Source organism: Anguilla rostrata, chromosome 16 (assembly GCF_018555375.3).
Source record: "Anguilla rostrata isolate EN2019 chromosome 16, ASM1855537v3, whole genome shotgun sequence".
NCBI classification, from domain to species: Eukaryota; Metazoa; Chordata; class Actinopteri; order Anguilliformes; family Anguillidae; genus Anguilla; species Anguilla rostrata.
The window spans coordinates 26,095,272-26,119,312 of NC_057948.1; the positions used below are offsets into that span (position 1 = coordinate 26,095,272).

The 24,041-nt window shown below is 42.7% G+C and overlaps 1 protein-coding gene across 1 annotated transcript in view; it reads left to right on the top strand.

Moving 5' to 3' along the window:
* The window catches only part of LOC135242187 (potassium/sodium hyperpolarization-activated cyclic nucleotide-gated channel 3-like), a 56,547-nt gene that overhangs the window by 20,038 nt on the left and 12,468 nt on the right, over positions 1-24,041 (top strand). The window contains exons 3-6 of the mRNA XM_064313153.1: positions 5,902-6,063; positions 7,846-8,064; positions 18,212-18,358; positions 18,453-18,693. Coding sequence (XP_064169223.1) covers positions 5,902-6,063; positions 7,846-8,064; positions 18,212-18,358; positions 18,453-18,693 — 769 coding nt within the window. The remainder of the gene's footprint in view (positions 1-5,901; positions 6,064-7,845; positions 8,065-18,211; positions 18,359-18,452; positions 18,694-24,041) is intronic.

The window sequence follows — 24,041 nt, forward strand, 5'->3', positions numbered from 1 at the left end:
TTTGAGTCTTGGGGCAAATTCTGTGTCCTCCACAGTGTCGATGAGTTAACTCTCTTGTGAAGCGTTATTAATCGTCTTCAGTTGAAACTATTCCTCTTTCTGCCAGTTGCATAATTGCCTAGTTTCCTCCTCAGTGTTAATAGCCTGTGTGTGACACAAATCACATCCACAAAGCCATACAAGCGCAATCTCAACCCCCAATCACATGCCATTATCTAATGACACCAACATTGTGACTCAAGATACGCTAATAATGCTGGAGAGTCAGTAACACTTTCTAAATAAGTGTTTGTCTAAATGTTATCCAGGCAGAATGACATCTGTGGGCGTATGACACTGCCAGAGAAAATGACATTTTAAGTGGTGTGCAGATATCTGTCATACAGGGGATGCCACATTGTCTCCTGTATCCTCTTAACAGCTCAGTTGCGTGCTGCATAATATTTTACTGTGATAAAAATAAAATGCTCATCGGATATCCTGCTCATTTGAATCGTCCTCTGTAGACAATGAGGTGACCTGAATTGAATTAGTCAGCATGTTATTAAATGGCATTCAAATGGGGCACTAATGACTAATCCGTGAGAGCAACCTACTAGCAATCTCCGCTAGTTGTCTAAATAAAAGCTTCATGATTCAGGGTAATTTATGGCAACGACTGCACTAGAAGAAATGATGTTGTGAAGTTATTTTAAGAAAGAAAGAAATGATTAAAACAGTAACTTATCCAACTATGCCATACCAGAATTTTATGGAGATGATAAACTGATACCTACAGGGAATATACTGTGAATGTCACAATTTAATTGCTCTGCCTGTTAATAAAATGTATACTGTAAATAATACATTCAGTGCGCTTTGCAGAAAAACAGTGAACAACAGATAGATCATAATAAGCATTAGAGGATGAATCTTTTCACTATGATAAAAAAAATAATAATATCTGTGGTTTTGATCTCCATGCCAGGAGCTTTGGAGGAATACCATCTGTGTTTGTTTATAGCACAGAGTGGTGGAGTCCATCCATATTAATATTGGCATTTGGGATTGTTAAGATTTATAGCTCCATGGCTCAACTGGCAGCGTGCTGGACGGGAAGAGAATGATCCAATATGCTGCGGGAATCCCAGGGCTCTTTGATAAGACGGCTCCATGAAACGGGCCCCGTCGCCAACCCAGCGCCGCGGCGGCGGCGGAAACGGGCTCCTTTCATTCCCGCTAAATAGACCCGCGCAAATAAATACATAATGCAAATCAACCAATCAGCCCCCACTTGGAGACCAAACATTTGGGGCCAAGGACTGCTACTTGAGAGATAAGAGCAGAAAGAAGAAAGGGTTTAATCGGGCATTATGGGATGCACAATGAGGCTTTCCAGCTGCGCTGACAGGCCCTCAAGTCTATGAATGCACCTTTTGCGATATTAATATAAGTATGTAATCCTGTGCGAACCCCTGGCTGTAACTATTCTGCAATTTATCACAGTGTTTTTAAAGCCCTCTCCACGTTCATTGGCATGCATGAAAGCACCACGCCTCTGACTTATTGTTGGTATTGCTTTAGTTTACTTTACTCTGGCCCTGAAGTGAGATGGTGCCTTTCTGAAAAGCCACTTTAACCAGATTTAACCTGACCTGGTAATACTAAGCCAAGGGTGTGGTCTTGTCCTGCTTCAGAAGACATTCATCAACTGGAGTGCTGCATTTATAAATAGTATAGCATTGATAATATGTATAATGTGGTCCTAAGATACAGGTTTGGGTCCGTATTAAGTTCACAACATTCCCATGGCATGCAGCAAAATTAACTTGGACATGGACAATAATAAAAAAAATTATTTATTTATTTATTTATTTATTTATTATTATGAAAATATATATATTTTGTTTGCTATTTTCTAGACAGTTGATATGATAACCAAGCACAGATATTTATTGTTTGCATTTTTCAGTAAAAAGAAATGTAAACAATACATTTTTAATTTGGTGCAGGCAGATCTATGCGATCTGTGAGAGACTGTCTGTATATTTGTTTAGAGCTACTCTTTACATCCTTTGCATAGACTGTGTGTTCCTCCACTGTGTGTGCGCTCAGCCCACCGCCGGCCTACGTGCTGTTCAATGCAGGACCGCTGTCCTTGGTGCTGACGGGCTTCCCCTGACAGCAGTCCTGCTTGGTTCATTGAGTAGAGCGGTTCTCTGCCTTCCACGGCTGCACCAACTGCCCCGACAGACTCTTTACTTGATTAGTGCAGGGTGAGATCAAGTAAACACATCCTCAGGGTTTCAATTATATTAGACGTTTAGCAATATGATAACTAACCAGCATTTGGTGTCCTTTAAGAGCTCTCTCTCCTTCCAGCTGCGCCAAATATGTCAGCATAGTTGACAATGTGGGATGCTTTGACCTTATGAGACCTCTGAGAGGAATCTTATTGGGCCCATTAATCAACACTGATAACAATGCAGTTAAGGTTATTATGCACCGCTATTAATTAAATGAAAGTGCATAACGATCCATCATAGCTTTTATACTACCCTATACATTCTTGTGTATGGGCATATGTGTATGTGTGAGAGTGAGGGAGAGAGTGCGCAGGAGTGTGTGCGGGCGTGTGTGTGTGTGTGTATGTGTGTGCGCATGTGCGTGCGTGTGTGTGTGTGCGGGTGCATGTGTATGGGAATTTATATTTATGAGATCTGTAATCTGTGTGTAATTTGAAAGCTTGAAAATAAAATCCACATGCTTGTTTTCAGTTGGGTTGACTGCTAAAATTCCAGTAGTTCAACATGTATTCATATTTCAGCATTGTGAACAAGGACAGTGTCATGCCTCCTTCCTGAGTAGTAGCCATCTTTGTTTTTATGTCAGACACTGTTATTCTACTGCAAAATAACATTTTTTTTTGTAATGGCTGTATATCAGACACATCTGACTAAGGATATTCCAAGAAGGAATATCCTTTAAAAAAGAGACAGCCCTCCCCTGCTTTGCTTTGCTTAGCCCATGTATTTGAATGGAGGAGAGAAAAAAGAGCTAATGTGAAAATTTGCCCCCTCTTGAACTGCATTTCAATGCTGCTGCTCTTTAATATTTTCAGTGCGATGTGAAGATTTGCATGGCATTATTCCTGTCAGACCAGGAAAGCTGGGCTCTTCTTAATTCTGGGATTTAGAAGTCATGCATTCACAGCTTTACCTTTTGTCCTTGCATCTGCATTTGAAAACTTTTGGTTATTACTAGCAGTGCCCCAGATGTTATTGGAAAGAAAGCTTCTTGTAATAATTTTGCCAGTAGTAATGATATAACTACTTTTGTAGTGTGTAACAGTCAACCCTCATTCAAGACGACATTTCAGTTGCTCTCTGGATGTTTTAAATTTGCTGTCTTTCATGTTCAAAAGCCTTGTAGACATTTTGTTATTCTTGTTGAGCTTTGTCCTTTTACAAAATAACTTTATCTTTAGAGATTTCTTCCCTGAGGCTCCAGCACCTCCCCCTACCCTGTCCAGGAATATGCGGGTATAGATGATGGATTGATAGATGGATGGATGGATGGATGGATGGATATTTTTTATTTTTGTCCAGTTGAGGTAATCTACTGTCGTAATGGCAGATAAAGGAACACTAGAAATTATAGAAGCACTACATTGTTATGGGGTAATTCATTATTTATTCATATGCTACATTTGTTTAATGTGATGGAGCGCAATTTATTTTAAGCTACTGGGCTTTGTCTTCATGTGTTTGCCTTTGGGAAATATGAGACTCATAACCATACAACTGCAGGATTGAGTTCTTGATGGTGCACTGACATTGCACCCTTGAGCAACTTACTTGACCTAAATTGCCTGAGTAAATGTCCTACTGTATAAATGGCTAACATGCCCAATTCCAGCGATATAAGGTCTTTTGAATAGCAGTTTCTGCTGTGCAAATGCATAATGAATTTGATTTATGAAAATAGGCCTCGTTTGCTTCTGCGAGAGCAGCGCTATGTACAGAATGTCGCTGCAGGGAGCTTCTCATTGGAAACTCTGGCGATTCTGAGGGGCGACGTACCTACCACTCAATGATGTCACCGTGCCCGAGGGTAGACACATTGAACAGGGGCCCAGGATTTCTGCGCAGCTCACTGTGAGCCCAGCCGTTTCTCCCAACTCAAGCAGAAAGCCCGAGCCTTCCATCTGTAACAGCGCTGCAGAAAAAGTTGATGTGAATCCCAAGCGCAGCCACCCACACAACCTCCAGCTCCCGGAGACTCTTCTCCCTCGCTGATTTTTCCCCGGCGAAAAACATGACGGAAGAACAACCCGAGAGCGTAAAAAGAAATGACAATACGGAGGCGTGAGAGAACGTGCGGAAAGGGAGCGCTTGGCGCAGGATGCCGTCGGCACGCGATGGCGAGCGCGGCTGTGGTTGATTTGTGCCACTCTGCTGTGTTATCCCTCCCTCGGCACAATGAAAGGGCAAAGAGTGTCTAGTTCAGCATAACCCTCTGAAGCACAGAGCTATAAACAGGCCTGCAATTCTTTTAACAAGGAGAGAGGTATTGTTAGCAGACCGTAGTCCTCAGGGGACTCTCAAACTCAGGGTTCTCGAACTCCGACCTGGGGCTTCCTGTGTATGCTGGTCTTGGTCCCAGCCACAATTACAGTCGAAATGGGCTGTTAATCATCCATAATGAGGTACTTGTGATGCCTGTTGTGTGATGATTTACCATCATATGGCTATGTTAAATCAGAAATGCCCATTCCTGGCATAAATAAATATCCCATATCCAAATCCCAGGATTTTTCATCAGCCAGATCTACTAATGCTATAGTTTTGTGTCATACGGCAAGTGATTAGAACAAGTTAATATTTGTGAAAACCATTTGTGGAAAATGAAGACATCAGAGAAAAATCAAAGCAAATAGCCATGAGCCAAACCTGTTTTGTGTTTTAAAGCATAAGGTTGAGAAAAATGTGAGCACTTTTTCATAAAGCTTATCTGATCAAGACACTGATGGCATCAAAAACCAGACCACAGAACTGAGTTTTAGAGCCTCTGCCTTAGACCATTCAGCAGTCCTTAAAAAGTGCTAAATTATTAACAGATGTTAAACCGCTTTGCTGTAACTTATATTTTTTCATCCCTAATTGTCCTTACTATGGCCAACCTAAAGTCTTCCCAGAAGGCAATGCAATTCACAGTATTAGCATATGAATGTAAAAATTAGGCTATATTTTTTAAGTGTGGCAGATTTATAAGCACAATGAAAACTTGCCCTCAATACTGTTAATTACTGTACTATATTAGGGTATATCTGCACATCATTTTTATGAATAATTGTCATTCTTACCAGTGAAGAATTTGCAGACATCACATCTGTAGCCCTGCCTTGTAGGAAAATAGATTTTTCTAATGGATTTTTAATATTTTTAATGTAAGTGGTTCATTAGTGTAATTCTACAGCATTTACACCCTAATGAGCAGAGCATTATTCTTGCCCTGCTTCCAGTATGAACACTATTTGCGTGGCACAGTTTTTGTGATGTGCAATGGATTATATAACAGAATATTCTCTTTAATTTCACAGCGTGCATCAGATTAAGGGCACCACAACCTAGGATTGGGGTCAGATTAACACCGAGTTCATACCTTCCCATTATATTTCGCATGTAATCTCACAAATACAAAGTCAACTGGAGCCCCCGTTTCTGAAGAGCAGAAATGGAAGCTGGGCGACGGGGTGGAAAGAACAGCAGAAGAACACTGTAGATCCGTGTGCCGCAGGTGCAGCAGTCTTAATTGGGCTGTAGTCTGTTGATCTTAATTGGGCTGTAGTCTGCTGACAAGCAAACGTGTGCCTGGCTGCTCCCTTCACATTTGCCTTCCCCTTTGTGACGGGTCACGCAGATCTTTCACATGACCTACGACCTGGCCAGCGCCATGGTGCGCATCGTGAACCTGATTGGCATGATGCTGCTGCTGTGCCACTGGGACGGGTGCCTGCAGTTCCTGGTGCCCATGCTGCAGGACTTCCCCGCAGACTGCTGGGTGTCCAAGAACAAGATGGTGGTGAGTGCTACCTTAACACGTCCTCTCGCTCAATTAATCATATTTCTCCTAATGCCCACCCTTTTTTATTTTTAAAAACTTTTTTTTTTTTCTTCCAAAACCCATTGTAAGTGTGCAGTGTGGGGAGGTCTTGTTGCACCTGGCACTTTTCTTATTTTGTCTATTCAAATTTGTGGTTTACCGTTTTGGCATTAGACTCACTCTTCTCTGTTGTTTGCCTGTATAATATACTACTTGTGATTCTCCAAGGCACTCAAAAGGACTTTAGGATGGTGACTATTCATCATTATAATGTATTTTTATGGACAACCGAGTGATCAACGGTAGCTATATTTCCACTATTAAAGCCCTTATACTGACTCTTCAGGATATGGGAGTATGTAATGATTAAGATAAGCAAATGCTTTACAGACTAAAATGTTATACATTGATTAATATGGTCCTAAGGGTTGGTTGTCGGTGGGCTTCTTATATTGAACACAATTGAAACTGTAAGTCACCACTAACACAATTGAATGTGAAGCAGTAAATAATGGGATGTGTCTCATGTGAATCCCTGAATGAATACATACATCCCTGTGACTGCTCATTGCAGCCGTCTGCATTTATGTGGCTGAAGCGCAAGATGCCTTATGTGTCACCCCGATCCTACCACACAATGGTGGTACGCAGTAATGTTAAACATTACGAATGACCCCAGCCTCTTCAGAGACCTGGTTTAATGTGTGGATTTATTATCAAGCTCATGGCAGCTCTTGGGCATCAAAGAGGATTAATCTGCGCTCTGTGAATGCTCCATTCCTAAAATGACAAAAGCAATCCCATAAAATTCAAATTAGATTTTAGACAAACCAATGACAGAATGCAACAGAATGTCTCAGAACATATCGGGGATTATCTGTTCATTTCGTGGCATCGCATTTTAAACAATTCAATGACTGACATTGGATTGGATTGCAAACTGGGATATTTCAGTTGTGAATGGGGCCTTCTCCCTGATTTCTCTGATAAACTGGCTTGTCTTCCGATGCCCTCAAACAATAGAGTTTCCTCCCATGCCTCTCCATTATGCAGTCATTGCCTTGCTTTTCATCCTAAGCTGACAAGAGTGTTTCTGTATCCGCAGAACAATATTAGTATTTATTGTGAATCGCTAGCTTGTTCTTACATGATTTTGCTGTTATTTGACCTGTTCATCAGCACGCATAAGCGATATTTCATCTGTTGCTCAAGTGGAAATTTAGGTTTGAGAGCAATTTGAAAATGTCACCTCGGGGAAGAGATCATATTGATTCATTGTAGACTACTAAGGGGCTCTAACGGGAGGAGGGTCATTTATCCACAAACTGGAAACTCGATGAAATGTTTTCTTTTTTAAAAAGCTGACCTACATTTTGTTTTACAGCCACCCACTCCAATCCCGTTGTGTATTTTCAAACTTTTTTTGTCAGCATGTTTGGAAAATAGAATTTAATTGTTTAAAGCAGTGCATTTAGTCCTTGCATACCTGTTTTATCACCCCAGGCCTAATAAAAAAAGTGAACCAGATTGACATTAAATCCAACCTTACTGTCTATGTTCTGTCTCCTGTCCTGGCTAGTGATGGGCCTGGTATTTGAATGTCTCCTGACCTTTCTATGGCTGCCTCTACGGGACTGTCAGAGGACACAGGACATTGTCACTGTGTGTCTCCCTATCTCTCTCTCTCACTCTCTCTCTTTACCCCTCTCTCTCTCTCCCTCTCTCCCTCTCTCTCTCTCTCTCTCTCTCTCTCTCTCTCAGAATGACACATGGGGCCAGCAGTACTCCTACGCCCTGTTCAAGGCCATGAGCCACATGCTATGCATTGGATACGGTATGTACCCTCCCGTGGGCATGACGGACGTGTGGTTGACCATCCTCAGCATGATCGTGGGTGCCACGTGCTACGCCATGTTTGTGGGCCATGCCACCGCTCTGATCCAGTCACTGGACTCCTCTCGCCGCCAGTACCAGGAGAAGGTGAGCGGGTCTGGTCTAGGTAGTTGAGCAAGATGAGGTGTTGTCGGTCTCAGACTGCGAGATCAACTCCGGTCAACATGTCATGTGACACAGGTGACTAATTGCTGCCCTCTTATGTTATGCCTCTGATGCCCCAGAGGTGCAGAAAGCATGTGAGTGTGGGTAGCACTGCAATGTCTGAAAGGCCAACGGGAAAAGATCTGTGCCAAAAAAATGATGTCATTCCAAAGTTTGTTTAACATAGTCAATATTTGCACTGTATATACAACTATTTGGAAACTGTTTTTGAAAATGCCTGATGTAATTGAGTTTTACTTATTCTCAGTGCTACTCAGTGTTGCTGTACTTCTACCTCAGACACATGGGAAAGTCCTTAACAGCAGTGCTCATGTCTTCACGCTTGCACCAGTGACACAGAGGAAGTACCAGAGGACTGCCTCTGTCTGTGAAGCTCTGTCGTACTGATAAACAGCCGGTACCGCTGGGCCTGATGACATGAAGAGTCTTGTGTTGCCTCCACATTAATGGCCTTTCCAGTCCTTGAAGGCAGTCACTGCGGCTCTCTCAGATAACAGGTTGTTAGACGCGACACACCAGTTTCAAGAGGATGCTTCTTATATGATGTCCTGAGGTGATTTGGCAGAGGGGATGCAAGCCGCGACCAGTAAATTACAACAGCTCGATGGGTTAAACACGACAGGACTGAAGGGAACAAAGCAGGCTGGGTGATCAATACTGTGACTGCACAGGCACGAAGTCACCAGCTTCCTGCCATTTAACTGAACATAAAGCATGATCATTTTCTTAGAACTTTGTGATAGTCATACTTTATATGTTCATGCAAGCCATCCTTTTTAGGTTTTGTATTAATTAAGTCATTTTGGTCTGAACCTTTCCTAGAGAACAGCGGCCAGGCCTTTGCCAGGATTTAAAGCTGAAATCATGTGGCAGCTGGTTTCCGTGCGGCCATGCCAAGCGGCTGCAGGTCTGTAGCTGTGCAGAGATACGCGGCGGCAGTAGGCAGCTCAAACTCCGCTCAGCAAAGCCTTCAGATTTGACTGAAGGCAGACTGTGGCATCTGCTTTCCCAGCACTACTTCCACTAAGTTTGCGATCCCCCTCAGTGGGAGGCTCTGGCAGATGCTGGGGGGGGGGGGGGCCGGCGCGCCCAACCCTCCACTGGGTTGGGTGATAATGAGCTGTGGTGCCAGGCCGCCGCACGGCCCTTCTGTTGAGTGCTGCTCTGGAGCGGGGAGAGGGTGCTGGTGGGGACGCACGGTCTTTCTGCCCCGAGGAGCCTCCTTGGGGTCAAGGGGCCACAGAGCAGCGGAGAGATCTGTTCTGGAAGGGGAGGGCCTCGCTGTGCCTCCCTCTGACTCCCCTCACATGTCTGAGAGCAGAGGTGTCACAAGGAGAAAGGCTCAAACCCTTAAAACCGTCACAAATAACCACAAACTCAAAAAAAGCCTGTCACGTGTGCCGAACAGACAGATGACTAATGAAACAGCAGTAGCACTTCAGAAGGGGCGGGGGGGGGGCCCTGTCTGCTGTCCCACTTCAGAGACGCGCCCCTGCCAAGTGGGTTCAGCAGCTGCTCGAGTCGGGCACGGCCCTGGGACCGAGCCACGGGACGTCCTGACACCTTTCGCAGAACCCCTTCCTCCGGCAGCCAGACTAATCAAATGCAAATGTTTCCTCTGGCATCACCCGCTGAGACGCCAGCTGCACTGAAGATTTCACTTCATTTTTAAGTGTTCATGTATCAGTGTGCACAGATCCCACAGTCCTGTTTGCTCACTGCACATTCTCATACACTTCCAGACGCTCTCTGGAGCAGGGGGAAGTTCACCTTGTTACGCCGTTGGACAAACTGCTTTTTTCATAAATGCCCATGTGCTGCGCCGTTCCCATCATGCCATTCTGCTGAGGTCTAAGGTTCACCACTTCCCTCTCCCTGCAGTGAAAGTCTGCCTGCCCCCCTGGTTAGAGGTTAACACCATAATCCACATCAGTGGGCACAATCTCCCCTGATTTTGGGAGACAGGTGCCCTTGGCCCAGTTGTCCAGTCACTTTACGTGGTGGGGAGCACATCTGTTTCTATGGCGATCTTCCGGGCACATGACGAAAACGCAACTCCCTCTCTGCATCAGCCCGCAGCGGCGAGTGAGATTCACCCCGAGGAAAACTGTCTCCATTCACCTGGGATGAGCTTCCTCGCTGACTCAAAAAAGCCTTCATAACAACATCCTACGGTATTGCATCTCTTAGTCAGCTTGTGAAGTAAACCGAGCTGTGCCGCGGTGCGCTCAGATAAGGTACTGTGGGGTGACGTACGGCATTCCCTAGCGGGCAGAGGAGATCGGGTCTCATTAAGTTTAATCCTGCTCCGAAGGTAGGGGAGGGAAGAGCTTAAAACGGAAGGACATGGCGGGTGTCCGCAGCGGCCGGGCTTCACATTACGGAGGGTGCGGAGCTCGGCTTTGATCGTTTATTTCCCCCGCAAATGTGACCGGACTCCAGGGAAGGCCGAGGAAGCGACCTTGTTCCCGGGGCATGTTCGCGAGGGTTCGGCTGGGGACCGCGCCGCAGCCTGGGGCTTCCGCTGAGTGGAAAGGGCCCTGAGACGACCTGAGATGGCCTGGGACGGCCTGAGACAGCCTGAGACAGCCCGAGACAGCCTGAAACAACCTGAGACAACCTGAGACGGCCTGAGACAGCCTGAGACAGCCTGAGTCAGCCTGAGACAGCCTGAGATGGCCTGAGACAGCCTGAGACGGCCTGGGACGGCCTGAGACGGCCTGAGATGGCCTGAGACAGCCTGAGACAACCTGGGACAGCCTGAGACAGCCTGAGAGAGCCTGAGTCAGCCTGAGTCAGCCTGAGACAGCCTGAGATGACCTGAGACAGCCTGAGACAGCCTGAGTCAGCCTGAGACAGCCTGAGACGGCCTGGGACGGCCTGAGACGGCCTGAGATGGCCTGGGACGGCCTGAGACGGCCTGAGACGGCCTGGGACGGCCTGAGACGGCCTGGGCTCGTCACCCTCGGGCAGCAGTCACCTGCGGTGTTCACTCCCCACTGCTCTCATGCGCTGGAGATGATTTAGGACTCTGCATGCATTAGCTTTACAGGAGAAGACAAGTGAGAGGTGAAAGAGTGATGTACTGAATATATTAAGAAGCACTTATGGGAGGCTTGTGACATTGTTCAGGTAATAGCTGGATTTGTTTTTGTTTTTTTGTTTCTAAAAAAAACAAAACATATTTGGCAGAAAAGAATCAGTGAACAAAAGTGGTTCCACAAGTTCAGAAATATTAACATATTATGCAAAAAAATTGAAATGCACTCAAACATAGCCAAAAGTTAGGGATGGAAAGTCTTGCTTTTAATCTGCTCAGGAGACAAAAATCCATTACTGTGACCAAGTGTGATAAATGTTCTGTCTGTCAGAAGCAGTACAGCTATCTTAAATTAGCTCTTAAAATGAAGCCACTACAACAGTGGCTGTTATATAAAGGGAAATCCCAAGTGATTATGCTTTGAATGCCTTTAATTGAATTGTGGTACTTGATAGCAATAATGATCATTTGTTGTTTTTTTCAGATAGTAGATTGTGAAGTACATGTTAATTTAATTTAAACGTAATTTCCAACTGAAATCTGGAAGCAATATGAGACTAAAATATTTCTATCATTTTAACATAATTACCACTTTCATTTATAATCAAAACAGTACATTTAATTCATTTTTAATGAAGGAAGACAAAATGACCTGATCTGCCTTTTTGTTTGATTTTGCAATGTTGTATTTATTTATTTAGTTATTTAAATGACATAAAATGTAATTTCAGTGGATGATCAGACCTGTCATTTTGAGTGTGCCTCAGCCTGCCTCTTCTGCTCAGAGTGCGTAACTCCAGGCCGCTATGTAGGTGCGGACATGTTTGGATTTCCCAGTGGCACCTCCCCGTCTAACTCAGTGCACACCAGGCAGACCCACGTTGTTTTGTTGTGACATCACACCACTTGTGCAATGGATGGAATTCCAATTCTGACAGCTGGTGAATGCTTGATTATTGTCCCGGGCACATTTCACAGTTCTGAAAAGTTATGCCTCGTGCTGCAGCCTCAAGTTAATTTAAAGCCAACTGGGGCATTTCCCAAATAACAGAATGAGAGAATGTCATGCCACTGAGACTTGCCTTGAACACGACAGTAAAACAGAAGGAGTTTTTGCAGAGCATGTAGCATAACTCGGGCCACAGAATCTTCCTTCCACATTCATTTTTGCCCCCTGCTGTTGGAAGCTTTATGCTTATACAAAATTAAACAGACAATTCTTTTTCATACATGCTATTCAGAATATACTGACCTATAATGGGCACTGGGATATTATTCACTACAGTGAACCCCTTGTTACACAAATCTGTCTCATCTTTTGGCAGCACAAGCCCCAGCATGGAACTCGACTGTGCTACAGGAATTGAGACTTTCATTTAATGAAATAATGATTTGGTAAAAATACAACATAATTTGAGTGAGCTTTAGTACACCCGAGAGAGCATGTTGTCATTGCTTAATGATTGTAGCAGCTATTTATATTTATACCTTTTCTATTGAAATCTAACATAACTTGGTAGCAAAAACCCAGAAGGGCCTTGCATGCAAGTAGCAAGTTGTGACTTGCTTTGCCTAAATAACACATTTGTCACTGTGCCTTCATTCCAAATCTCTAATTAACACTTGGCATTGAAATATATGATCCCCAAGGAATAATTAATGGGACAGTCTAGAGCCGGTTAAACTTGGGTGATATTCCAAAAATTATTAAGCTTTTTTGTCCTTTACTTATAATTTTCCAATCAAACACATTTTGAATGGCTTGTCTCCCTTTGCTATTTTGTACTGAGAGAAATCGTTCCAGAAACACTTGGCTAACAGAAGAAAAGTGAAACTGAACCCCAACTGAGGGCCAAATTTACAAAAACAGAGGCTCTCAAACTCGGTCCTGGGGAATCACTATGTACGCTGGTTTTCATTCCAGCCACAACTGGTATCCCAGAATTTTAATAAGCCTTTTTATTATTATTATTATTAGTAGTAGTAGTATTATTATTATGCGCAATGGTACTGTACCCTAGGACCAGGTTTGAGAACCATTGTGCCAAAGGACTGAGACTGTCTTTCGTCGCAAAGATCAGTCGCTACATGGTCGCGATATTAATTCATTTACAAAAACCGGGGCTGTTAGAACATGATTGAGGGAGTTTGGGCTACAGCACTGCAACTCTCCCTTTGATACATAGATAAATCTGTTCAAGCATATTTTTACCTGGGGCAAATTCCCTAAAACTGCATGGCCAACCTGCAATTTAGACTAGTTAAGTCTAATTTATTAATGCTCTTAATTGAGATTATATTAGCGTGATGATTTTTGTTGTGCATAAGCGTTCAGTAGGAAATAATTAATCCTAAATACAGTTCCCATACATATTCTTTCCACACCCGCGATTTGCTCATTTTACAGGTATTGTTACACCTGTTTTTCAAGCAGTGTTAATAATCTTTCCTTGGTTGCCCACATTAGTGAGTCGAAAAGTTATTTTGCATTATGCAATCTCTTTACAACGTCTAACCTAATGTTTGTTTTGTTACGCCTAATGAATTCATTTTGTTCGTGATATCGCTCCAAATTTCTCTGCGTTCCGTACGTGTTGCGTTGTATTCCTATGTGGTGAGGGCGTTGTAATACTGTAGGCTACTTCATTGTCCATTATGATCATTTCCTCATATGTAAATTTAAATGTTTTTTTTTTCTGTTGTTAACCCATTTATATAGGTGTACCAAAATTGCTAATTAATGCGTTTCATTTCGTAATTAGAAGCAGTTGTGGTAAATTGGACGTTAATGTGTCGCTACGTGCGACCGCAACAGAGCCTCAGTATAGCGAATATGTTTGTTCTGCGGCTATTTCCTGGCCCTCAGTAGGCTAAATCTGGCCCCCGGTCCTTTCAAATAAGGACATTATTGCTGTCAGCTTGAGCTGCATCCAGTTTGGTTTTGCATTCCGGCTTTAGCTTCTATCATTAGCCATTGCTTTGTTGGTTGTCATTAATCTGAAGGGTGTCAGGGACTGTTATGAGCGCTAAAATGAACGTCAGACCATCTGAGCTCAATCTGAGAATGTATTACAAGTCCTGCTGGCCAATGTTTGAACAGCAGTCCAACTGGCTTTTCTTACTTTTTTGGTGCTCATGGCAACAGAGGACGGAGGGAAATTATATTTCAATTATTTTTTTCTCATTGATACTCAGTATTGGGGGTCGGTTTGTAAATCGATGACGGGCGCCTACACACGATTAATCCTAATAAGGGTAAGGATCCTCCCTATCATGGGCAGGCCAATCAATCTATCAAACCTCCAAAGTAGACATGCCCCAAATATCTGTAACTCTTATCCATTTCATTATAATTTCAGAATCACATTCTTTCACACTGTTGTTCATAATCTCATGGCAGGAAGAATTGTTTGACTGTTTTCATTGACACCTTAGAAAATGAATGAATTAGTGTGCATAATGTTGGGCTTTTCAGTCTCCTGACAGAGGGAAATCCAGAGAAGCAGCCCTTTTATCTCCTCTCTGGAATATTCCGTACACAATATATTACTCTCCTTCCAGTTCAGGGCAACATGGTGGAAAAGCTGGGAAAAACAGAAAAAATACATTTTAGAAATGTAATTAAGTGGCTGACATATCTTTTGGGAATTGAATTATTCATCTATTGTTTGGTGTGAAGTTTGCATATCATGGGATGGGGGGATAACTTAAAGAAATAACATCAAACTGTAAATCTCTCTCCCAGTGGGAATGGCGTGTTATACTACATTAACCAGGCTAGTCCGGTTTTCACAGTTTGATGGGATTTTCCTCCAAGATGGAAATATGATTACTCACCTATTTCTGCCATTAGGTTTTATTTATACCATTTTATCTGGTGAGGAGTGAGGGGATTTTAGGGCATGTGCAAATGGTCTTAGCCATAGAATCGCAGAAATACGACCCAATTTCCTTGTGCTCTTGGGGATATTTGCATTTTAGAGACAATGTTTGCCCATTCAAGCGCTTGTAAATGCTAAGGGAATTAGTTAAACAAATTCCCGTGTTTAAGGCTGTTATTTAAAATATGTGATAATACGCTGAATGATTATTGTGTTTTTATTGATTTATTACTTGTAATATTTTATTGATGTGATTTTTGCCAGCACAGTTTTTGCTGGGTGACTCAGAATATACTTCCCTACACGTACAGTACCTCACTGAAGGTTACAGGCTCAGCACTGGTTGTTTTTAATGGTAATGAAGCTCATAATAAATGTTAATCCCTGCCCTGGAGTTCAGCATGGCTCACCATTCCTCTGTATTGTCAAAGTACGCTGAAAATGTACTGACTTAGAGTTAGCGTCTTGGCAACGTGCAGGTTGCCAGCGTATCCCTGTCACGTAATTTCAAACGTTCAGCTTTGTTGACTTTACAAGTGACACTAATCAAAGCATCCAGGTGCTAACACAGCTCACCTCAGCGATACAGATGTAGTGTGAAAAAATAAAAGGTGCTTTGAGGAGTCAATTCATTATCAGATCTTCACATTTGAAATCATGCAATGGGATTTTAAAAAATACATCTCTTGATAAGAGATTCAAAAGCTTAGCCCTAGGCAGCATTTATACTTCCTCTCTCAGTTGCCAGGGGGATGAATATCTTAACAATTCTTTTCTCTCTCTGCTTTCTTTATTTCTTTTAAAACATATTTTTGCAGATTCAATGGCCCTTTTTTACCATTTTTCCAGCTGCGATAAGTTGTTAAATCTGAACACATAGAGAGTGATGCAATCCTATGGATATGATAACATGTAGGTAAAGTGTTTTGGGCTTATATAATGCCAATATTTAGGCATCAAATTATAAGTGGAGTAAGTCCTGGCCTTTTGACACTGAACTAGAATATTCTGTGTGAAACCTCAAGGCTATATTTTTGGTGATTTATGAACAGTAAGGCTTCTAAGGTCTACCCCTACAGTACGTGTGCCTTATAATATATATAATTATACTGATAATACCTTGGAAATCAACAGGTAGACATGAGGCCATAGTTTGTTGGGAAAAACAGATGATAGAGCCAGATAGTTAACATTCATGGATTGCTGCAGTGGGTGGAGACTACAGCAGAGAGACAGGCTGTTCAGAGGCACGAAAAGGAGCAAGGTGGGTGGGTTGGGGGGGCGGGGCTTTGTATCAGTGACATGCTGCATTGCTGCTCTAGACACGAAGCAGAAACCCATCCTGTCACGAGAGAGAGAGAGAGAGAGAGAAAGGACAGAGTGATAGATAAAGAAGTGAGAGAGAAGAGAGAGAGGGACAGAGAGAGAGAGAGAGAGATCGAGAGATAAAGGCAGCAAGAGAGAGAAAAGCAAAAGAGAGAGAGGGAGCAAGAGAGAGAGGGCAGTGCGTGAGAAAGCAGGGTTCTTGCTCTGCCTCTGAGAGCTAAGACATCATTTGATTACCTGATAACTACCTTCTCTCCCTTAACATCTGTATTCAGCGGTCGCAGCAGCACGCTTGCAGCCAAGCAGTCGGCACAGATCACGCTGTTTTATTCAGCCAGCACTCTGATCTCCTCACAGAGCAGAAGGGGCCGCTCCTTTGAGAGCTCAGATTTACCCCGGAGAGAGAGCGCCACTGCCATGCATGGTTTGAGGGTGAAAACGGGCTTGTCACATCCTTTCACTATTCTGCGTTTGTGGGGCTTTTTTTTCACTCGACTCACCCAGCTTCCAACTCTTTCGGAACTCTTGTCTGCAGCAGGCCCCGGTTAGCGGGTCCATTTTTCTCTTCTGGTTAACGATAGGCACGGCTTTACGAAAAGGCCATTATTATCAGATTGTGCTGTATTGTCAAGGCCTTTTTTGTGTCATTCCTGTCTAATCTCTCGTGTCCAAGATGGCCCACGTGCAAAGAAATTCCAAAGAGAAATAGAGGAGCAACATCAAAAGGATTATGAACATTCCCAATGTGCTGTATGTGACCCTGCTGCTACAGCTGATCAAAGAGTACCCCGGCCTTTACTGACAGCATGCGAATTAAATGAATTTCAAGCACTGAGTAGCGCACTATTGTATTTTTAAAAAGATCATAGATTTGAATATGATGGAGTTTTGATGTTAAATTTCACACTTTGATGTGCTGTACATCTGTGTGGAGGCATTTGGATATGATTTAATTCCTCTCACACATAATCCCCGTGGTGTTATTTGGTGCTCTGTGTCATGGGCATGCCAGAGAACTGTGATGGTACATTTATTTAAGATGGTGATGTGCTTTTGTAACTGTTAATAGTGTCACCTGGCAAACACCCTTTCCTCCTGATATTTCAACACCTTCACTGCAAGATTGAATTAGCAGGAAACCTAATTGGTCTAAAGTGCAGTATATTAAAAATCTTTGAAATGCATTTTTTTTGTATGTGTTCTGCCTGCTGTGTACTGCTTCTAGTTAAAACCCCTTTAATTATACGTAATATATAAGTTTTGCTTCTGAATGTGTGTCTTTCCTGCCTGAATCTTTTGAGGCTTATCAATAGCAGAACATGTGGCAGTGTGGATTAATAAGGTGTCAGTCTTTCTTTACATACATAAGGGTTCTGTTCATATGCGAAACACGCTCTATGGTACAGCTTACAGTTACTGGAGTATTGTCCCCTACATCCCCCAGCTGGTCTTCAATACTCCCCATTCTGTCCAAGGAGAATACACTCAAAAGGCAGCTGTAAATATGAGAACAGTGTCCCTGCAAAACTTGACACACTTGATACAAATCTACGCAGTTTATCGAAAAATCACCATAATGTCCACAGTCGCTGCTTTATTTTAAATTTATATGAGAAAACAGGTATAAACTAGAAGGCTTTTGAAAACAAAGATCTGATCAAGAACAGTTTCCATTTCACCTCCAATCAATACCCTTAAAAACAATAAATGGTAATACACCAGTAGAAACCAGTAGAAAAAATGTGCAAAATGGCTAACCGTGTGATCTATGGCTAATCCATTTGTAGCAGAGAAGTGAATGTTTTGCGCTCTTGGTCTCCAGTATAAGCAGGTGGAACAGTACATGTCCTTCCACAAGCTGCCTGCTGACATGCGGCAGAGGATCCACGACTACTACGAGCACCGCTACCAGGGCAAGATGTTCGATGAGGAGAGCATCCTGGGGGAGCTCAACGAGCCGCTGAGAGAGGTGGGGGGTTTTTCCCTGTGTGATGTCAGCTGGTTTAATCAGGCCAGTCCACCCATGTTTCTCAGGTTACGTCATCTTTCATTTCTTCACGCAGGAGATCGTCAACTTTAACTGCAGGAAGCTGGTGGCCTCCATGCCACTCTTCGCCAACGCCGACCCCAATTTTGTGACCTCCATGCTGACCAAGCTGCGCTTCGAGGTCTTCCAGCCGGGCGACTACATCATCAGAGAGGGCACCATTGGCAAGAAGATGTACTTCATCCAGCATGGGGTGGTGAGCGTGCTGACCAAAGGCAACAAAGAGACCAAGCTCTCCGATGGCTCCTACTTTGGAGGTAAGACAGCCAGTGCATCAGAGGCAAACCCTGGGGCAAACTCTGTCATTTTATTTACCTCACGAAAAGAATGTTAAATACATTTCTGTCAATGGCTTTTCCACTGTAAAGTTCATGCAATAATCAAGTAATAATCATTTAGGTATTATTACTTTATATAATTAAGTATAAGTATTTTTCTTCTAATAATTAAGTAGAATCATTTTTTTTTTATTTGGTGGATGTTTTTTTTAGCAAGCCTCACTTGGTTCTTCTTGTGAATAATGTATATGAGTTTATGGCTCAGGGCATGCGTTTTATTATACAATGCCTTCACTGGTCATTAATGTCAAGGTTGGCTTATCCGCATTGCTAACAAGTATCCAGCTTAACATATCATAGGGCTTCCCCTGCTCAAGTTAACACCTGTTTAGTGCATGAAACGTAATTTATTTTCAAAGAGAAGGAGTTCACACGTCTTGTAGAATGTGCCGCTTTCCAAATAAAAATCCACAGTGAGGCGTTTAGCAGCACACGGCAAGCTTAATTATGACACTTTTCCTGTCCTCTCCCTGGGGATGTTCATGGGAAATAATGGAAATCATGTCAAGTAATCTGCTTCAGATGATGCCAAGATTAATTAATATTGCACACAGCGGGGCTCCACATCTCCAAGTATGATTTCTGTCACTGGATGAGAATTAACGTTGTTATTCTGTTATTAAATGTAATTTAGACTTCATCAGCCAAGGTACTCCTGCAGATGAATGGATTTCCAAGCGAAATGTGTGCTTCCCAAAAACCAAAGCTCTATGTCTGCATTCTAAGCTCTAGATCCCCTTCAGTGCATAGGACTGTGTGGTTTAAGTCAGCATTTTCTAGAAGCTATTCCTGGTACCGGACTGCACAAGAATGCACAGGGTAGGGGGAGGGAACCCACCACGAGCCAAGGGGAATTCTTTACCAAACACGAGCTAGCCATTCATGAAATTAATTTCTTTAACTGTCGCACACAGGGAAATTACACTTTTTTATTAAACACGTGAAGCTCAGCATGCTCGATAATCCGACAAATGAGGATGTGTGATAAAATGGACGTCCAAGGGAGACGCACTAATCCGCACCAGCCCTGCCTTTTTTACAGCTGTGGGTCTCCGTGGTGCCCAGCGCCGTGTGGGTTTCCGTGTCCTTACACAGGTGGATGAATCATGAATCATGCACATAAATACTCATGCGGAAATGTGCCAGTGTCTATGAGCCCGGCTCTCTGGCAGAAGTGGCACTCCGGAACGTGTGCCGTGTGGACTCGACGGGGGAAGGACGAACACCGTGAGGACCGGAGAGGGGCGCTGATTTGAAGTGACTGTGGCACGCGGCTCGGGGATGCTTCCATTGACTGGTGCCAGGCCCATGTGCCAGGTATTCTCCAGGGACCTTCTGCAAGAAAAAAAATCTAATAAAAAAAAAAAAAGATCTAAAATGAAAAAACACCCCAGCTCAGCCGTTGTTCTACTTATCCGTTTCCTTGTATTTTCTCTTTTCTTGTCAGCAATCTCTCCTGAAATCCCTCTCCAAGCGCCCATCTCTCTTTTCCGACCCTGCATTCAGGCAGCATTGGCCGCAAACAATCAATAACACCCTGTACTTTGTTACTGAAGAGTGGATGTCGATCGCGGGTGTTTGTGAAGGTGCTTTGATCGGCGAAGAAAAATATCCACCGTGCCCTTTAAAATTGTCCTCCAGTCACTCCTGGGGGGGATATTATATGTTCAACCTGGTGCTCTTAATCCCCGGGCCCATAAATCAGGGCTGGGGAGTCATCTCCCAGCACCCCCGCCAGGACCTATAGGTGAGTCTGCAGCATGACTCGACGGAAAGCCTCCAGATGCTCGCGCTGGCTGTCTGCATCTCTAAGCCCCAGCAGAATGAGTAACCTCCATAGTTCTTCACACTGTCTAGGTTCATCAGTGCTGTGGAGGAAATAAAAGGCCTCAACACCTCTTAGGAGTTTACCATTTTTTCAAGATGGATGCACTCATGGATTTTTTAAAATACAGATGGTTCCTGGACATAGTTTGTGTATGTTCGGTGTAGCTCTCTCTCCACTTCATGTTGGGAGCCACTCAACCACTGTAAGCTCTCCTTTGTTATGATACAGAATATATATGCACTGAAAAGAACAATGCAACTCACACGAAGACATGCTAAGCAGGTTTATATTATGCAAAAGGGAATGAAACAAATCAGAAGACTACAGTAAACCTCAACAATGCTAATGGGTTTGAGGGCCCAGAAAGGTGTGTCACAGAGAATCAGACCTCCCTGTGGATGTTTGAAAGGTTGGATTCTCCATACGGGAAGCTGGAGGCTCTACCTGGAACAGAGATGGGAGCTGACAGGACAGCGGCATCCCGGCAACAGGAGGCGGAGCTCTGGAGACTCTGCACCTCAGGGACAGTAGCCGAAGGCCAGGGATACGTAACATACCAGAGTGGCAATTTCCTTCCCCCCCCAGACCATCCCCTCTGCAGGAAGTCTGTTTAATCCAAGCGGCTGACAGTTTTACTGTTGGTATATCCTGAGGCTGAGGAAGCTGTTACGCTGCAGCAGTGCTATGTTCATGCCTTGTGCCACTTACAAAGGTCACGTGGCATCTCCCCATCTCTTTTTACATATTTGCCAGGGTTGGGACATTGTCAAATCGTGTTACGAGACGGAACGGCTTGTTCTCATGGCGCATATTCATGTGTAGTCAGACTGGCTCCTCGAGGCCATGAAAAATAATGGTTTACCCTGTTTGAGTTTTTTACAGGTAAGCCTTATTACTGTGGAGCCTTAGTCGACTGCCCCTGGTTCCACACCAACAGATCAGGTGTTGATAAAGCGTGAGCGAGCAGCGCTTGCTATTTTTTTTGCGCATAGATTGTATTTACTGTAAAGCTGAAACAAGCCTGATAACTGGCAAAACACTGAAAGCCAAAAGGACTAAATGTTTGTGCCACTGCTTGCTGTAGCAGAAAAAAACGAACCTCGTCCTCCTCCTAAGGCAAACAAGAACTTGTATTGGCTTTTTGTGCCTTTCTCACAGTAGGGTTATAAAACAAAAGCCAAAGACCACCCCTCACTGCGCTGTTTATTTATGGAATGCGGGGGCACGCTAAAACCTTTCACATTGTCAAAAATCATTTTCAGTGGTCATTGTGTTGATACATAATAACTAAATGAATAATTAAATAAATTCTCAATCAACAGACTTTTGCCATGCATGCCAATGAATGCATTTCATTTTTTAATTAGTTCAGAACTAGGTCACCATTATTTTTACAAGATCTCAAGGATAAAAGTAGCATTTTATTACAATTCAGACAGAGCATAAAATGATATGAAATGCATATCAATGGCTTTTCCCACAGTTTCATGCAACATTTGTTTCTAAATTTTTAGATGAGTCATCGCAGAACTGAGTCAGAACTGCAGATGTTGAATTCATGGGATGTAAATAATGTACCAGCCGGGGAATTAGTGTATTAGCAGAACTAACACAGCGACATTGAACATGCAATTTTCTTTCATTATCACACAGACTCCAGATGAATTAAACAGATGCTAGTTCTTAGGAAGGAATACTACTGAAGGATGTAGAAAGTAAAATCAAAATTTAGAACATTATGATAAATTATTTTGTGAATAAGCTAAATCACTATTATTATTTTTTTTATTTTTTTATTTTTTTGTCTTGGCAAAGGACAACACAAATTGCCGTTTACCCCCAGATAGCAGTTCCTTTATAACTAGAGCAGAAATAAACCAAGTGCCCAAAGTTCATCGTCAGTACTACTGTTTTCATCCCACTGTGCACAACTGATACTGTGCAGAACTTGCCAGCTGTTGGTGTTTAGTGCTTAGGTTGCAGGGCCAGTTAAAAGATGGTAAAGGCTTCTGAAACCATGCAAAGAATTTACTAACCACTCATAAAGGGCGACATGTGCATCGGGGAAACATTACTGCCTTTTCCTTTCTACACATTGGAATTCTCTATATGCATACTGTGGTCAAACTGCAAATCTTGTCCAATAAGTATTAACTTAAATTTACTTAAGCCAATGTAATTTAAGAACTCTGAAGGCCAGGGTGATAGTGTCCCTTTTTCAGCAGCATGAAGTACATATAGTAGTTGCATGAATTGTATAACATTAATTAGCTCAATAAAATAATTTCACCAGATCTCTCTTTGTTTCCTTCTTGCACAGGTATGTGTATTTTTTACTGATTGGCTATTGGAAATGTATAATAAAATAGCACAAAAATTCTTAAATAACATTCTTAAATAGCATGTAATGTCATATCTTCACACAATACCCCTTACTGTTACATACCCCTGTATCTTTTTCTTGTCTCCCACTTTATAAAAATGGTGTATAGCTCATAGAAGTAACCCTGGCCCATTTAATTCCTTTCATCAACTCTGCTTTACTTTACTGACATTGAGTAGATGCTGTCATCCAGAGCAACACAAGTGCACAAGTGCAAAACAAAAAAAAAGACTGACAGTTGACTATGAACACACATTGTTGGTCTTTAGAATACAGAATAGTGTTTGACATACAACAAATAGCAAATATGCTCTTTGCATTAGTAGTACATATATGATGTTTCTTCAGGTTTACCTGGACTATTGGCATGCCAGAAATGATGGTGTAATATAATAGCATCAAATACGTTCATTAATTGTATAAAGACATGCCTTTACCTTCAGATGCTCTGTCAGGTGCACTTTTACCAAATGAAGACATTTATTTGGTTTCTTACTGTGTGATGTACTTTTTGAAGGTGCACATCAGGCATTTCTTTGTCTGCCCCTTAATAGAGTTAACATATATGTAAAAAAAAAGCTAATTTCTACTCCTCTGAATATTATGTCATCTTCTTATAATTTCTCCAGCTGTTCTTTTGTAAATCCCAATGAACCTACATTATGCATGATTAATATTATATTGAAAAGTCTGTTCTTGAACTGCATTTCATAATTCATCTTCCATGTTATGTCCTGTTTAATTAGTCTCTTCACATCTTTGCTCTCTCATACACCCACAACTTGAGCCAAATAACCTGCCCAAATAATCACTGAGCCTTTGAAAGGGAGAAGCTGGCAATGACAACACACACATTTCTTTTTCTTTGTTACCTGCTTTCTGTAATGTTCTAGACTTTGGTCATTTAATGCATGCTGTGCCTGCATGTATCCTGACTGGATTTTTTTCTCCCCGCTATGAAATGTACTAGCAGTGATTGTGGCCCACGTATTTCACTCTTTAATCCTGGGCGTTCGGTGTTGAAGCTGCCCTCGGTGGTGTTTGCTCTCTGCGTGG